At 31.2% G+C, this 17,516-nt stretch overlaps 1 protein-coding gene across 10 annotated transcripts; it reads left to right on the top strand.

Moving 5' to 3' along the window:
* Nucleotides 1-4,777: 4,777 nt before the first annotated feature.
* Nucleotides 4,778-14,605, top strand: LOC111296234 (uncharacterized). 10 transcript variants are annotated; one of them, XM_089769229.1, is made up of 10 exons: nt 4,809-4,903; nt 5,917-5,998; nt 6,076-6,205; nt 6,309-6,488; nt 6,956-7,036; nt 7,117-7,280; nt 9,498-9,634; nt 11,407-11,522; nt 12,612-12,858; nt 14,240-14,605. In XM_089769229.1, the coding sequence occupies exons 2-9, from the start codon at nt 5,919-5,921 to the stop codon at nt 12,855-12,857; spliced, it is 1,134 nt and encodes a 377-aa protein (XP_089625355.1). In that variant the 5' UTR covers nt 4,809-4,903; nt 5,917-5,918; the 3' UTR covers nt 12,858; nt 14,240-14,605. The 10 variants fall into 10 exon arrangements, with proteins under 10 accessions (XP_022746164.2, XP_022746163.2, XP_022746162.2 ...); XM_089769228.1 differs by lacking the exon at nt 14,240-14,605 and adding an exon at nt 13,905-14,145; XM_022890429.2 differs by lacking the exon at nt 14,240-14,605 and having other exon boundaries at nt 4,778-4,903; nt 5,882-5,998; nt 12,612-13,071.
* The last annotated feature ends 2,911 nt before the right edge of the window (nt 14,606-17,516 follow it).

Below are 17,516 nucleotides of genomic sequence, written 5' to 3'. Positions count from 1 at the left end.
TGCTGAAACCAAACGGTAGAGATGAGCTTTGCATGAGTGATAGCATTGTAAGGATCTACTTTCCATCTAGGCATTTGGTTTGTGTTTCTTACATTTCTCACTCTTAGATTTACATGTTTTCTTGTTAGTTTCAATTGATTGCATTTATTTTCATGAACTTACTTACTTTTGGATAGATTTCTTTGCATATGCTCTTTTTTTTTCCATACTTAGGTACTATTTGAGTTGCTAGTTCAATAAGCTGAATCTATTCTTATATGATGTGATCTTGATAAATTTTATGGTAAACTTGTTGAAGAATCATGTCTTAGTTTTAGTTCATTCTCTCTAAAAATTTCTAAATCTAAATTTTTCCTTCTTGACTCGATAGTCTCTTCTTTCAACTTAGTTTCAGTTTCCAATTTCTTTTGTCAAATCTTGTAATTTTTGTTCAATTTTTGTTCTTCAATTCATGTTCTCTTATAGTTCCCTTAATGTTCTTCTAATTTCAAGTTCATGTTTGATTGATTTTGTATGATGTAAATTCAGAATGTTAGCTTAAGTTTTTGGATTATAGATTTAATGATATGTTTAGTTTTCAATACTTTAGCTATACTCTTATGATTTTCTCCATTTAATTATAATGCAAAGTTGTTCTTACCTTGGTTTACTCACTGTTTTTGTCTTTACAATTCAATTTATACAATTTAAAGCATAATAGATTTGTATTTCTTGCTTAAATTTTGATTTTTTCTAAAATTGGCCTTCCATCCTTTGTTTTTGTAAATTTACTTGAAATTTATGTTTTTAGCTCTTAATTCTTTCTTCAAATATGCTTTCACTTAGATTAGTCTACTGTATTTTTTCCATTTATATATATATATATATATTGGTTTAGTTCTTTTGGTAGTTCTCTTAAATGGAAATTAAATGGTTAGTTAGAATTAGTTAATTGGGTTACAATACTTTAGTTACTATTTTTGTTTCAATATTTACTTGCTATTTTTAATTTTTAGATTAGAATCACATTTTAATTCATGTTTAGTGCATAACAAAGCTTAATTAAACCAACTTTACATAGTGTGTGGTGATAATAGGTACTTAGTTTAGGAACTTCTTCACCTAATCCTTATGGGATCGACATCTAGGCTTTTTAGCCTCTATTATTACTTGAACAACTTATTTGCTTACAGGATACCCAAATCAATGGGAAACATCATTGAGAGTCCTTATACTCTAATTGTGGGTAAAGTGCACCTTCATGTGCTCTCATCTGTGTGGCAAAGAACGGATAATAGCTTAAACCTATTACTAATTTGTCAGGGTATGGCCAGCCTTCTTTAGCTCACTTATCATGTTTGATATCTCTCTCACATGCTATCTCATATTATGATTAGACCACTTTTTGTATGTGCCAAACTTGATAGTAAGCTACCTCAATTTGGTAACCAAAGTTGCGCCAAACTTTGCTTTAGGGCATTCCACATCTCTTTAGCTACCCATGAGATCGAAGTTCGCACATAATATCATCCTTTATATTGTTAAGCAACGTAATATGTGCAGTGGAGTTTTGTTTTTTTACAGAACTTATAAGCCTCTCCATCCGTCCTATGTAGGATGTATTCCCTTTTTCGAGTTCATCAAGGACATTGTTCAAAACATCAAGAACCTCTTGTTCTTCAAGTACATACTGAATTTTCATACTCTAAATCTCATAATTATCTCCATTCTGCTTTTCACCCTTGTTTAACTCAACAACAATGTTCTTAGAAATAGAAGCCATTTCAAAGTATAAATTTACATTCAAGAGACATATGCACTATTTAATGCTTAGGGGTGAGCAATTGGTCAATTCAATTTGAAAAAATCAATAACTGAATTAACAAACTTTTATTCAATAAGTAACCAAACTGACCCAAATTTTTAAATAACCAACCATAACCAAACTGACCAAAATTGGTTCGGTTAAATAACCGAACTTTTTGTTATTTTTTCTTCTTATTATGAACAATTATTTAGTTGCAAATTTAATCTAATAAAATTCAAACTTAAGTATCATTCAAACTAAATAGCTAAATAATTTAATAATTTCAATAACATTTTACAAGAAAAAGACAAACAAAAATACTCATCTAAACTTTTAAACGTTTACTTATTAAAAAGCTGGTTAATTTATTAGGTTCGATTATCAGTTTAAGAATTGAAAGCTAACTGATTTAACGAATTTAATTGATCCAAAAAATTGACTATAATCAAAACCTAATAGACAGACCAAATTAACCATTTTTTATCAATTTCGGTTGGTTAAATTTTTGAATCAATTTTTGCTCTCGCCTATTAATGCGTAGCATTGCACACTTCTCATTTTGCCACATATCACAGATGAAATAATGACAATCATTCACATAAAAATGAAACAAAAAGGTCACTATGTTCACAATCAATTTTTTTTTTAATGTATTTGATTATCACTAATTTATTTCATTATGCAAAATCAATTATTCTAAGATAGAATAAATTAATTATCTTAGAACTCCTACTAAACATAAAGTTATCAACATATAATCAATAATATATATTGATTTCACACAATAATTCCTACAAAACATAATTCGAATCCATAAATGTGTTCATAATAAAAAGTATATATACATATTAAATGTCAATTAAACATATTCTTAATCATTTTGAATGACTTGTCTAAAAACAAGAATTGATTTTAAAACTTTTCTGATAGTTCTGCATTCACATTGTTTATCCATGGAGGTCTAGGAATTTTGTGTTTCCCATTATGGAAACTTAGGCAAACTAAAAGGGTTGCACTCCTCTTTGCCCCTATTCTCATGTATTATTTCACAAAATTCTTAATTAATGTTCATACTTAAGATCACTCTCCAAATAATTCTAGATATCTTAAAGAAGATTACTTATCAGTATTTCATATTTGATCTAGTCATTCCTAATGTGTATAAAGCCATGCTAGATCAAATTTTAGATCATGCCATTACCTTGATAATATGCCTATCAATATCATCATTTGAATCCATTCGATATTGTGTCAATTTTACCATCAGCCTTATTACTTTAAAAAATTCGCATGTGTCCCCGTAATGATGGGAGTTCTTATGAAAACAGTCATGACTTTCTATAACAAAATATGAGAAAAAAATATAAAATCTTTTAGCATAAGTAAAAAAATTTATTCAGATCCATTTCAATCATTCTTGTGAGATCTAATCACATTCCAAAGTCAATCAAGGACAAATTGTTTTAAAAATTTTTTTATCTAAGGCATTCAAATACCTTATCTAAAAACCAAAAAAAAAAAAAAAAATCTAAAAGTGGCAAAATATCAATGGCTTTTTTTTTTAATTTCAAGAATTGTCACAATAACATTAATTATACCAAGAACACAAAAATTATGTCAACTCCTATAGATGTTTGTAAGCATGTAAGAACGTATCATGTTTTCCATTATGAAGAATATAAAAATAAACTAGAACACAAGCCAACTTAGCTTTGATATTAATGAAAGATAAAATTCATGTAAGATATACACTTGAACATAATAACATATTCTTATTTATTAGCAGAAGTGAAAGCGAAACCTAGCTTGAATTACTGGTCACTGAACAAAATCAAAATACGAAAATTATTTATTTCCACTGTGTAAGTCATTCAATACACCAAAGTAAGAATTCTTCTTGAGAGTTATACAATGCCTAGTCAATTACTCTCTCTCCTTTTCTCTCTTTTTGTATTTGTGAGAGACCTTTTTCTCCTTTCTTTTTTTATTAATGGTTGAATGCCATAATAATCTTCTATTATGAAATGGGTGCCATTTTCTTTTCTTAAAAAGAGTTTGTATACTGTTTAAGGTAGTTTTTATATAAAGAAATAAATTGCATTATAACAATTACTTCATCAAGGGATTATAACCTATTATGGGCGGTTATGCCAATATCATCAAACTCAATTATTTTGGTTTTCAATTGGTTGTTAAATTGGGTCTTGAAACTTTTAATATGTGTGTTTTGAATTATTTCAGGTTTTTAATAGGTTGTTGTGTTTTAAAATTTGTGAAATATAAGTTATTTTATTTTGAGATAATAAGATATGGTTAATATGCACTTTTTTGTTGCAAAGTGAAAAGATTAAAAAAGTGTCAAAAATCAAGAAATAGATTAGAATTTAATATTTCATGACAAATCCATACAATACAATTTTGGATTCATCGAAATTTAAAAGAAATGCAAGTTGCAAAGATTTAGAGATGGAAAAAGATTAAGAAACGTTCATGAAAGTTGGAAATAGCTAAAGAATAGATAAAAAAAAAATGAAAAACTTCGTTTGTTTGGTTTCAAAGAGAAAGAAAGAATTAATTATGAAGAATAAGGAAAAAATAATGGTTTTAGATAAAATAATAATAATAAATTAAATTATAAAGTAATTAAATGTCACTTTTAAAACATCACAAATTACTTTTAATTCACCTCAAATCATAAGATATTTTATATAATTTACTCAAATTAAAAATAAGTAGAATTTAGAGTTTTAGTTATTCATGTAATCATTGAAGCTGGGTTTAAATACCAGTTCTAATAAATTTTTTTAATTTTTACTTGTGATTTTTTTTTGTAAAAAAAGAAAAAAAGCTGGCCTAAAAATAAAAATTAATAAAATTTTTTAAGATATAACTGATTTTAGCTTCTTCGTAAAAATAAAAAAAAAAAGGCCCCAAAAATAAATATTAATAAATTTTTTTAGGTTTAATTAAATTAAAATAGGAATTACACTTGCTTATCTTTCGCTTTCGTTAGACACTTCGGAAGAAGATATACGTTTTTTTATTCTCTAAAATCTTAAGTACGCCTGTGTTGAAGCTCAAGATAAACCCGTCCATCGCTGAAGAGTGTCGAAAAAGGTTGTACTTAATTGTTAGAATCAATTTTCTCAATTGTAAGTTTTTTTTTATTGTCGAAATCCTTTCTCGTGCTCAGCATGGTAAATTTGAACAGTGATTTTTTTTTTTTAATTTTCAAAATAGAAGCAAATCATCTTGTTTTGTCTTGATTGGGTTATGCGAGTGGAGGAAATTAACTTTTTTTTTATTATTATTGGAATAAGCTCGTGTTGCGATTATTTCAAGTAAATTTTGGAATTTATTTTCTTATATATTCTCTATCAGATTTCTGAAGGAAACTTTGAAGGGTTGATTATACATTTGATATAAGAAAGTTAGCATCTGGTATATTAGATTGGAAAGTGACAATTTATTTGATAAGTTGTGGTTGTTAGCTGTTTTGCAATTTATTTTTGTTTGAATTAGTTAGTAGCGTAATTAATTGTAACTTGTGAGTAGTGATTCATTTGACTTTCTGTGAAAACGTGACATGTTGGAATTAGATGGTTCAAAATAGCGTTGAGTATCAGTTTAGTTTCCACAGTGTTTGGGATTTAACAGAGGAAAGTCTGCCATATATCAGCTTTACATTTTTGAACCTCTTTTTTTTTCTTTCTTAGGCTTTGTTGTTGTTTTTTTTTTTTTGTTTTGGAGGACGGGTGGGTTTGGTTTCAAATATTTACATGCCATTTAATAAGTTAATCATTTTTGTATATTGTTAATAGATATAAATCGAAACTGTCATTTTGAGAAAAAAATGAGAAAAAATAGTCTGTTTATATATTACTACTATTTTGGTAGATAACGATCATTTAGCAAAAAGGAAACAAAAAAAAAAAAGAAGCTCCGAATCCTTTGAAGATTGAACTCACACCAGAAAAGAGCTCTTCAAGTTTCATTTTAAAATTTTTATATCCTCTTATTCAAACCTGCTGCTGCTGTGCTGGGGTTCATCCTTCTAAAAAATTGCTTTTACTTTGTCTCTTTAAATGATTCAAGTGCGTGAATATTTGCTTGGAAAACAATAATTGAAGAAATGATAGCGGCAAGGCGACTTGACAAGATATCAAGGCTGATGGGAAGCAGAGCCACTCCTTATTCGCTTAAAGCTCTCAAGTAAGCATTTACATTAGTTTTCCCTTTCAATTCTGATGCTCTATAGAATTTTTAATGTTGTTCTCTTTTGATTGCAGTAAGGAATCATTGCTTTGGACTGAATTTTGGAACCCTAAAGTTAGGCTGCTTTGTAACAATGATGGTGTTGCTGCCTTTTCTTCAACTTCTCATTACAGCTCCAATTGCAATCATAGTCCCACAAATAAGGTCAATTAAAATTTTTATTTTTTAAGTGTAGTTTGGTGTTTTTTCTTTCTTTTGCATTCTCTTACTACTTATTCTGTAGTCTATACCCTATGCTACACTCCAGGTCTTAAGAAACCTTCCTGGATATGTAAAGATAGTGGAGGTTGGTCCAAGGGATGGATTGCAAAATGAAAAGGAAATTGTACCTACCACCATAAAGGTCCAGTTGATAAAAATGCTAGTTTCTTCAGGATTGACTGTTGTTGAGGCCACAAGTTTTGTCTCGCCAAAATGGGTTCCGCAGGTTAGTGTGCCTTTGTGGTTCATGTGAGGTAATCAACCTTTTCTCAAATAATGCTTCTAACTTGGATGTAGAGTTGCTTATAATTCTCTTGGTTCATGATTCTGATTTTTGGTCTGCATTGTTCTGTCAATCTCTAATGTTAGTAGTCATCTACGGCTCATGCTTTGTTAATCATAATTGTTTTGTTTTTTGCTATTTTTTTCTTCCTTTAACCCCTATGTTATCTTCCCCCTCCCCCCCCCCCCCCCCCAAAAAAAAAAATAAAAAATAAAAAATAAAAAAAATAAATAAATCAAACCTCTATGGTATGGTACACCTCACTTTTTTTGTCATTTTTAAGATGGTGTATTTTGTTCGATGGACTTAAGGATCAATTGGTGTCATGCTCATCTTTCAAAGGAACTGGATGCTGCAAAAAAGAAAAACAAAAAACTACTATCCTGAGCTAATTCATGATTGAATTGCAGCTGGCAGATGCAAAGGATGTAATTGATGCAATCCAGAATATTCGAGGAGCCAGATTTCCAGTGTTAACTCCCAACCTTAAAGTAAGCTATCTCTAACAGATAAAAACATTTCTGTTAACAAATTGTGCAAATTTGTTGATAACATAAAATGCTTTCTTTAGGGTTTTGAAGCTGCTGTTGAAGCTGGAGCCAAAGAAGCGGCCATCTTTGCCTCAGCTTCTGAGTCCTTTTCTAAGTCAAACATAAATTGTAGCATTGAAGATAGTCTTGCTCGTTATAAAGATGTTGCTTCTGCTGCTAGAAAGCTCTCACTTCCAGTTCGAGGGTATATTTTCTAATTAACGTAGGATTGACAAAAATTCCCTTTTTCTTTCTCCCTTTTGGGGGGTTGGCTGATGGAGAGAAGTGAGGTAAAGACTATCTTCATTTTAAGAGTGAACTATAATAAATTCGGTTTTCAAGTCTGAAATATTCTAGAAATCCCCTAGTTTTGCTAAGCATCATTCTTATGTTCACTTCACGGCTAAAGAAACAAGTTAGATAGTCAACTTAAAAGCTGAAATATTAAATGTCAGATCTTTCTTCTTACCCAAAGATAAAAAAATCAGGTTAGTTATGGCCTCCACGATGCTATGTTAAGAGTTATGGGACATATTATTCCCTTTAGAAAGTACTTTTTTTTTTGTCCCCTTTTTTTGTTTCTCCCATAAGTTGGAGAGGTGGTGAGGGGAGGTTAAAGGTAGGAAGAATTAGAGTGGAGAAAAAAGAAATCCCACATCTATTAAATTTTAATATGGACATCCAACCGAAATCCAATTGGCAATAGGTGGAGAGGTTCTTGTTATTTTTGTCTGCCCAAGTTACCCCCAATTTAACAAAAGTGGGATTTCTTTGATCTCCTCTCTAATACTCTCCCTTACGTGTAGGGACAATGGAGAATTGATTTGATGTGGTAGCATTGGTCTTGACATATGTATAGCATCAGAATTTGAACACTTCTTTTCAATTTTTTCTTTCATAGGAGGAAAGGGTGTTCTTGTTTCCTGTGTTCTCCGTGGTATTGGCTTTTGAATTAGGCTTCTTTTCATGTAGCATCAATTTTAGTTAAAGATTGAATATTTTTCAATAAGCTATGTGTTTGGACTTTGCAATGAATTGAGAGTCAGTTCAGAATTGACAGCAATCTAAATGACACCTTAGTTACCCAAAAGGAAGAAAATGTCAGGTAAATGCAGCATTTTGATAGGGATAGTACCGTGATTGCTGTTGAATAGTTCTTTTAATTTGGATGTTGATTAACACTTTTGAGTATCACATGTGAGTTGCAAATTGAATATTGGTGAAAGAGACTAAATTTTGGCCTTATTAATTCTGCAACTCAGCATTATTGAGTTACCCAAAGTCTTAAATGTTAAATTGTAATAAAATTGCAAAGAAATGCTTCCTTCAAATCTACTTCAGAGGAAGAGGAGCAGTCTTCCAAGCACACTTCACAAGTGTAAAATGTATACAAACATTTTGTTTTTTGTGCCCTAGTATCATTTCTCCCTTTTGAATTTGCTTTGAGAATTTTTTAATCATTTCTCTTTATGGATTATATCCTGAAGAAGTTATTAATTATGTCTACTGTAGTTCTGGAAACTGACTATGGCATCATCCTATGGTAGCACTTTCCAGTCCTTGAAAGTATCCTCCTTAATCATGACAATATTTAAAGTTTCTTTCTGTTACATTTTGATCATAGCTATCTAGGTATTTGACAGCTTATATATCAAAATAGGCCTTGTTAATATGAACAAACATGATGATGAAGTAAAAATGTAGAAGGATTAATTTTGTGCATATCTGTCCTGTTGGTTTTCCATTGATTTAACTGAGTGACAATAAGATGAACGTATCCAGTTAACTAGCTATTCTAATTCATCCTGAAATGAATCTGTTTTTGAAATGAGTGAGGAATTTAGGCAACCAGTAACTGAAAAATCCAACTTTTGAGGACACCAAGCTCAGCTGTAGTGCTAAGAAAGAGTTATAAAGTTTATAAGTTGGAGTCAACAACGTATAGATGTCAACTTGCAAAATTTCAAATGTCATACCTAAGAACATTTATATCTCCTTCTGAGTAAGGTTTGACTGAAAAATTAGTAGGTGGTACGGAAGCCTTATTAAGTGATAACATTGAAATTTAGGGAAACCCTGGAATGAAAAAGAGCAATCCCAAACCAGATCCTTTTTTTTTTTTTTTGGTGAAAGTAAACAATGGTTCCTCCTTTTGATTTGTTTCCTTAGGTTATATAATGAGTTTTTTTTTTTTTTTTTGTTATTTTTAAAATTTCTCTAATTTGCAGATATCTGGTGTCTTGTTTGTCAGGTGAATGGATTTTAAAGAATTTACTTTAATCAGAATTTTCTTACAAAAAACTAGTAATGGGTTTGAAACTTTTTCGATTAGCAAAAAGGATTCTTTTTTTTTTCTGTTAGCAATAACCAGTATGATGTATTTTAGAAATATGATCGTCCTAGAACTTTCTGATCTTCTCAGATATATATCATGTGTCGTTGGTTGTCCAGTGGAAGGAATGGTGCCTCCATCAAAAGTAGCATACGTGGCTAAACAGCTCTTTGATATGGGTTGCTCTGAAATATCCCTTGGTGATACAATTGGTGTTGGTACACCTGGTAATATTTAAAGTTACCTTCTGTTAGTAATTCCTTACTGTTATGACATACACCATTGAACCGCCCGCTATAATCATCTTACTGCGTATGCTTGTTTGTTTGGTGTTTTTTCTTTTGTGTTTTTCCGGGTGGGCAGTGGTGCTGATGCTGGAGTTTAGGATGCAAAGGTAATTTATATCCATGTACACAGATCCATGCTTTTCTCTGCACACATGCATGCATACATTTAGAGGTGGCAAATGGGTAGGGTAGGTTACTTCGGGTTGGGTCATTTTGGGTCTAAAAGAATTCAGCTAATTTTTTGAATGTGACTCGTTTTGGGTTCAGATCATTTCTGATTTAGTGTTTAGTGTTCTGGTTTGGGCGGGCTCTTTTTAAAACGGCAACACAAGTTATAAGCCCATAATACATAAGTTATTTTTCCCTTTTCTTCCAAAAAATCTAGCCTACTTGTCCTTGCCCAGCCACCTTTTACCATTTCCTTCTTTGATGACTCACGTTAACAACTGTGCTGGTAAAACCATGATGCCATGACGACACTCAGGCCAACTTCTCTCCATTTCTTTTCTTCTGCTCCTCTGTCATCTAGAATCATCTCTTGCCCTCCTGTTCAAGGTGGAGGTATTGCTACCATGCTTCATCGGTTGTAGACCTGCAACATTCTTTTTGTTTTCTTCAGTTTTGCTTTCGAATTTCTGGTGTTGATCTGCATCTCCAGCTATGTCCAAATAAAATAATATATATTTTTTGCCACGTGTAATGTGTCGCACAAGTATCCAGCATGTCTGAGGTGTGTTTTTCTTCACGAACACGATACTGATATGCAGGGGTTGAGGCGTGTTTGTGCTTCATAGGTTGGTAGCTTATATGGTAGAGCGGGCATGTTGATGTTTCTAATTCCAATTTTGGTTAAGATTCTTGCAAGGGAGATTTTTAAGAACGCATGAAATGCTTGAATCCTGCATCCAAAGAAATGTGGTAATCTGAATTATAATGTTCTGTCATGAAGTTGACTGCTTAAACTTCTTGCGTTAAGGTAATGCCTAAATGCTTGGATTTTTATCCTTGTGAACGAGGACTACCCTGATGCATGACAGAACTGATTGCAATTTTTATGAGAGCAAAAAAGATTTGGATCGAAATTTATTACTACATCTGATTGTTGTTATTGACTTTGGAATAGATATGCACCTCTAAATGAAAGAAAATAATGCAATTTTAAAATAATATTTTCATTTTTTCCCATTTATTAGTGGAGATGATTAGTTGAAGGAGACACATATAGATGAATATATCCATTCTGGTAGCAAGACAAGTGTGGATTGGTAATATAGAGATGTTTTGGTTTCCTTTTTATCGGAGATAATGTGCGGGACTACTGTTCTTATTTAGAAGACTTTTTGAAACTTGAATCAGTATTGGCTCTTTTAACTTGATTGACAGCAGATTTTCGAGCTAGCTTTACAAGCTGCTCTATGAACTCTTAATTGTTCTTTAAACAATGAGTATCCCCTCTAAAATCCTTTGATGTATGTGGACATTTCCATAATGACACTGTTTTTCATTTTGCATTGATTGATCTGTGGAAACGATTTATTTCTCATAATGCCCATGGTGATCCATCTTTTACTTGATTTTGACTAAGCTTGTATATTGTAGATCTGTATTTGACATCATTCTCTGGTAGACTTTGACCTTTATGTGAGTTTATGTGCAATAATTTCAGTCTTTACTTAGATTTGGCTTCTCGTCTTTGTTTCCTTTTGGTGCAGGCACTATCATTCCAATGATTGAAAATGTTATTCGTGTTGTCCCAATTGATAAGCTTGCTGTCCATTTTCATGACACTTATGGGCAAGCTCTTTCTAATATTCTAACATCGCTCCAAGTAAGCAATACTCATTTTCCTGCTCCTCACATTAAACTGCTGACATGAAGGATTTGTTTGTTTTAAGTAGAGTGAACTTACATTAACTTCTGCTCATGTTGCATTTCTGCCAACACAATGGTCTAACTCATATCCCTTGTGTTACCAATGGAGATGCTTCTCTATTTAGCAAGCTGTTTTCACTGATGCTTCAAATAGATTGTTCATAAGTAAATAGAAAAGTATGAGTAGAACCTGTGATATTATTGATTGTTTCATGGCAACGCACTTTTGTTTCTGGTTTAAAATATGAGCAAAAGTGAGTGCATCCCAATACTGTCTCTTTTTCTTTTTTTGGCTGCTGTGCATCGACGTCTTTTTCTCTTTTTCTTTTTCACTGAAGAGAACACTTCTATATGCATCTCTTAGATCTATAAAGATCATATTGTTCATTTCATGACTGTTGATAATGTAAATTTGAAAACTGTGGCCCTCAACATTTTGCAATACTTTAGCAAGGATCCAGGTTTTATCAATGGCATGGACTCTGTTGATTAGTTTCTTCATACATGGTTCTAGAAGCAATAAAATCAATGTAAAAGGTGTGTTTGAAGAAATAGGCTTTAGGATTTGGCTGTTGATGGAAATGCAGGCTGTACTAAAGGCAGATCAAATATTACCCTCACCAGATCCGGGTTTACCTAGTTAACTTCTTTTTTCTTTGTAAAATTAATGGAAAAGGTGGTCTGCTCTGTAGGTTTAATGATTTTACAGTTGCAAAAATCTTGACAGCAAGGTTAAAGACAGATGAAATGAAACCAACATGTAGATCTCGGTTACTTCATTTCTTTTCCTGTTTCTTTCCTCCCAGGATTCTAATTTGCTCTCTATTTGGACATGTTTTGACCAATATTCTACGATCTAATTTTATACAGTGGCCAAAATTTATTGAGTCACTTGTTTGTCCTAGTTATTCCAGCTCATCATTTTTGAATGATAAAACATTTTCCAGCACCCTATCTTGTAACCAAAAATTTAAAATTTGCAGATGCTCTAGAAATGTTTTCAAGCACTTTAAATTTCTGTTAGTAATTTTTATTCCCTTAACAGATGGGGATCAGCACTGTGGATTCATCAGTTTCTGGCCTTGGAGGTTGTCCATATGCTAAGGGTGCTTCAGGAAATGTTGCCACTGAGGATGTTGTTTACATGCTCAATGGACTTGGAATAGAAACAAATGTGGATCTTGAAAAGCTCATGTTGGCTGGAGATTTTATATGCAAGCATTTGGGTCGGCAATCTAGTTCGAAGACAGCAGTTGCATTGACTAGTAAGAAAGCAAACTCCAAGCTTTAAGGTACAAGAGCTAGAAAACCTTATAACTGTCATGCTCTAAAAAATTATATTTATTATTTTCTTTTGCTCTTCAATTTTCATATTCAGTTGCATCAGTATTTAAAATATCATGCAAAGCACACACATCTAGTCACAATGTGAACCCAGTAGGCAAAAATAAAACTTTGATGGAATAAAATTTCTTGCAATTCAAGAATACAAATTTGTTTGATCCCTTTGTATGTTATTCTTTGTTTCAATGCCAAATGTTTATCCTTATCAATTTAATAGCAAGATCCAAATTGGAGCTTGCATGTGTTCTCTCAAACATAAATTTTTTGCAGCAGTATTGGAAAGCTAAATTATATTCCTGCATCTTGATTAGAAAATAGTGCCCCTTGGTAATTTTTATTTTCATTGTTCAAATGATAATCAAATTGGAGCCATATGTTTGACCCCTGGCACATGTTAAACATCCATAAGCAACTAGAATGGTGTCACGTTCACACATGCTATGAGATGCAGCAAAGAGGGAATGAACATCATTTTGTATGCAGGTTTTTTGTTCTTTTTAACTTTAAGGAAGAAAACACAGCCTGTAGTCAACTCTTGCTTTCTGTGAGGTGATGTTTGAGTTGAGAACAATTTAGCATGAGTTATTGTTGCTGCAAAGGTTGAAGAAATAGACATCTCTTGGTTTGACTATTAGAAGTATGATAGTTTTAAGTCCAGAGGTGCCAATTGGGTGGGGCAAGTTTGGTTTGGGTCAGGTCATTTTGGGTCGAAGGAAATTGAGGTTGTTTGAGGTTCGGTTCATTTCATGTTCTGATTGTTCACGTTTGACACTTGGATTAGTCGAATTGGGATCATTGAGTTTGACTCATTTCTTATCCAAATTATTGATTTTTAAAGTCAAATCAATTTATGTTGGGATCGTTTCATGTTAGACATTCAAGTCTTTTATTTTGGTGTTGGACGGGCTTGGGTTTCGAGGAGTTTGGGGGATTTTTCAAGTTTGGGCTAGCTTTATTAGCCCTTTGCTTCTCTAATAATAACTTTGTATCTTAGTTATGCTTGGAAGGAAAGAAAATGGAGGAAAGGTGTTGAGGAAGTGACTTTAAAGCTTGGACACAATTCGGTGAGAGAGCTCTACAAGTTGCAACACTAAATGGGGGTGTCAAAATTTGTTTTAGTGTTCTAACAGCCTGTAGCTTTATTATAGTAAACTTTTAATTTCGGTGCTTAAAATTTAAAAATTTAAATCTTGACAGCTTTAAATGTAAAAAAAAATGTATATTCAAAGTTTTCTTTTTCAAATGGTCAAGTCAAAGCTAAGGAAGAGCTGAGAAAGTCTAACCTTAAATAGTGTATTTGCCCTTTTTTTTTTTTTTTTACGCCAATAGGTTATATGCGTTGTCAGAGTATTGGGGATCTACTATGGCCGGTTCGAATGGAGCCATGTGTCTTAATTGTAGTAAAGGACAGTTTAGCTGGCAAGCTGTCCAAAATATTCTTTGGGAGATCCTTAATCTTGAGCCCGAAGGGGCTATAGAGGTGTCCTTGATGTGAGGACACACCCAAGTGTCCTCTCTAGCACTTTATTCCCCGCGTTAAGACCAAGTGTCCGAGGAGCGTGATCATAACACATTTTATCCCACTATCTTCTCTGCATTGACACTAATCTGTGGCAATAGCAAGCATTGAACAGTTCAGCATTGCTGTGCTCAAAATGAAGTAAATTTTACTTTGAATTTTTCTTTCTTCACTAATTCCTCTCTCTACTTTGAAAATTACCAAAAGAACTCATTATTAGAGAAAATGTTTTGAAGGGTGTTTTTATCTTTAGGATTAAAAGAATATTTTCGTTTTTCTCATAATTATAGAAAACAGAATTAATAAAAAACAATTATTACAAATATTATAAAAAATAAAAATAGAAAATTTGAAAATCAAGAAGCAAGTATTATGATCAATAATTATTAATATTATAAAAATAAAAAAAAGCAAAAAATACAAAATCAAGTAATAAACAGTACATCCTAAAAAAATGAGCGATAGTAAAAGTAAAAAATTTTTTTTTTCTTTTATTTTGTTCTATAATTAAATAGTTTATGAGTTTGAAAAATAAAAATTAATGGTACTTCATATATATAATAAATAATTATTTTATTGCTATAGAAAAATAATCATTAAACATATGTAAAAAACAATGGAAAATATAACGGAGAATAGTGACAAAATTATTTACTCTTTGAGAATAAAAAAATAACCGTTGAGTCTAGTCCAATAATCTTATAGTAACGCATTAATATTCATGCAATTTTTATTTACTAATTAATTTTTTTAAAATACATTTATCAACATTAAACAAAAAATTACATTTTTTAATAATTGTAAATTGTAAGTGGGTATATTTCTAATTTAGAATTAAAAAAAGTGTTACCATAGGAATGTATGAAGCTAAAACTCGCTTTGTGGCCATTTCGGATTCAATTAGGCTTTCGCAATTTTATTTTGGGCCAAAACCCATTTTTTATATCTATTTTTTTATATATTTTTTATTTTTTGTATTTAATGGTCAACAATCGATCATTGATGGGCCTTAAAGATGACTCTTTTACTAAGCTTTTATTGGGCTATTGCGGGTATTATTCAAGCCAATGCAACAGGTCTCATTTTGGGGCTTACATTGGGCCTTATCTTTGAACATTTTTTAATAGACTGTTAATGAACCCGAAAAATTGATAATTAAAACTCAATTACAGAAACAAGTCTCGATTTAAAAAACAAAATATATTAGATAAAATTAGGTGTCTATTGCTGTCCTTATTTGCATGTTTATGAAGATTAGGAATAATGTAAAGACATAAACAATAATTTTATTTGAATACTACTTCCTAAGAAGAATTTTTTTATTCTATCTTTTTTTATGTTTTTTTTTGTTTTTGTTTTTTTTTTTTTTTGTTTTCGTCTTGTTATATCTTTTTTTTTTCTTTTTTCTTTTATGACAACCAAGATTAAATTGTTAATCAAAAGATAAGGATGATCGGGATTAAACTACAAATCGAATGAAATGATGGAAACAAAATCATAAGTCAAATAAAGTGATCATTAATTTGAGTTTACGTGCCAGCTAATCTGGGCTTTCGTGCTAGTTAATTCTGGGTTTAGATGCCAATTAATCTAGACTTAAATTTTTATAGGTATCAGCTAAACTAGACTTAAATTTTCACTAAGTGTCAACTAATCTGGGCTTAAATTTTTATTAAATGCTAGCTAAACTGAGCTTAACTTTTTACTGGGTGTTAGCTAATCTAAGCTTAAATTTTAATTGAATACCAGCTAAGTTAGGTTTAAATTTCATTGGATACCAGCTAAGTTGGGCTTAAGTTTTCACTGGATGCCAGATAATGTGGGCTTAAACTTTCATTGAGTGCCAGCCAAACTTGGCCTAAAATTTTCATTGGTGCCAAATAATCTAGGTTTAAACTTTCATTGAATGCCAATTAAACTGAGCTTAAATTTCATTGTGTGCTAGCTAAGCTAGGCTTAAATCTTTTCATAAATGCCAACTTCACTGAGCTTAAAACTTGGGTGGACTTAGATTTTTTGGAGAATTGGCAATTCCTATTAGAAATGAAAAAAGAAAATTTTCTTTCCTAATGGATTCGATGGTTTAACCCACCAAAGTTTTTATTGAATCAAAAAAAATTCACCATATAAAGGGGACAAAAAGTGTATGCACTTTTCAACTAATTCGAGCTTATGTGCTAGCTAATCTGGGCTTAGTGTAAAGAGTACTCCTCAGTTAGGGTTTATTTTTGAAAGAAAATTATTAGGCTCAAAAGGATAATTAGGGATAAAATTATATTTGTAAAAGGATGATGAAAGTGACAATTTGTCATTTCAAGCATAAATACTTAAATTGAAAAGTAGTTCCCTTTAGAAAAAATGAACTTGAATAAAGAATTTTTTGTACCAAAAAATTTTTCTTTTTTTTTATTTTTTTTATTTTTGGCTTTCTTGACTTTTCTTTTGGTTTTTTCATTTTAGGTTTTTTTTTTCTCTGTTTTTTCTCTAAAATTTTGGATTTATAAAGACTTTATTTGGATTTATTCAAATTTCTTAAATGCATGTTATCATAATCAGTTTTTTTTCCTTTTTTGTCTTTTTTTTTATTTTTTTCCCCTTTTTTGTTTTTGTTTTTAACTTGTTATCATAACTCATACCTAAATTCACTTTGCTAGTAATGCGTTTCATGAAAGATGCTCCATTTTAACAAACCATTTTTAATGAAAGTTATTGTGAGAACAAGATCATTTAGAATAAACAAGAAAAAGGTCATATGAAATAAACTCGTTAAATATTTCAAATGGTCCATGTCACTACCAAAAAGAGAACGAATGGGTTGATCATAGATCAAATAGTCTTAATGGCAATGAAGTCTTTCTTTTCTTATCTACGTGCCCCTATGACACTAGACTAGGCTAATTTTAGGATAAAAAGCTGAAAAGTAAGTATGTTTGAGATTATTTTACAAGACTTAGGTTGCTTTTGACATTGAAAATTTTTTGAATTACAATGTAACATTGATACATCAAATTACCATATCTTAATTCTTAAAAATGTCATGTATGCATGATCTTTTAGGAATTCTATTTTTTCTTTTTCAATTAGTCA

The sequence above is a fragment of the Durio zibethinus genome, chromosome 12, assembly GCF_047325235.1.
Source record: "Durio zibethinus cultivar Kanyao isolate XHJ-2024 chromosome 12, ASM4732523v1, whole genome shotgun sequence".
Lineage (NCBI taxonomy): Eukaryota > Viridiplantae > Streptophyta > Magnoliopsida > Malvales > Malvaceae > Durio > Durio zibethinus.
This window is presented reverse-complemented; position numbering and strand designations above follow the sequence as displayed.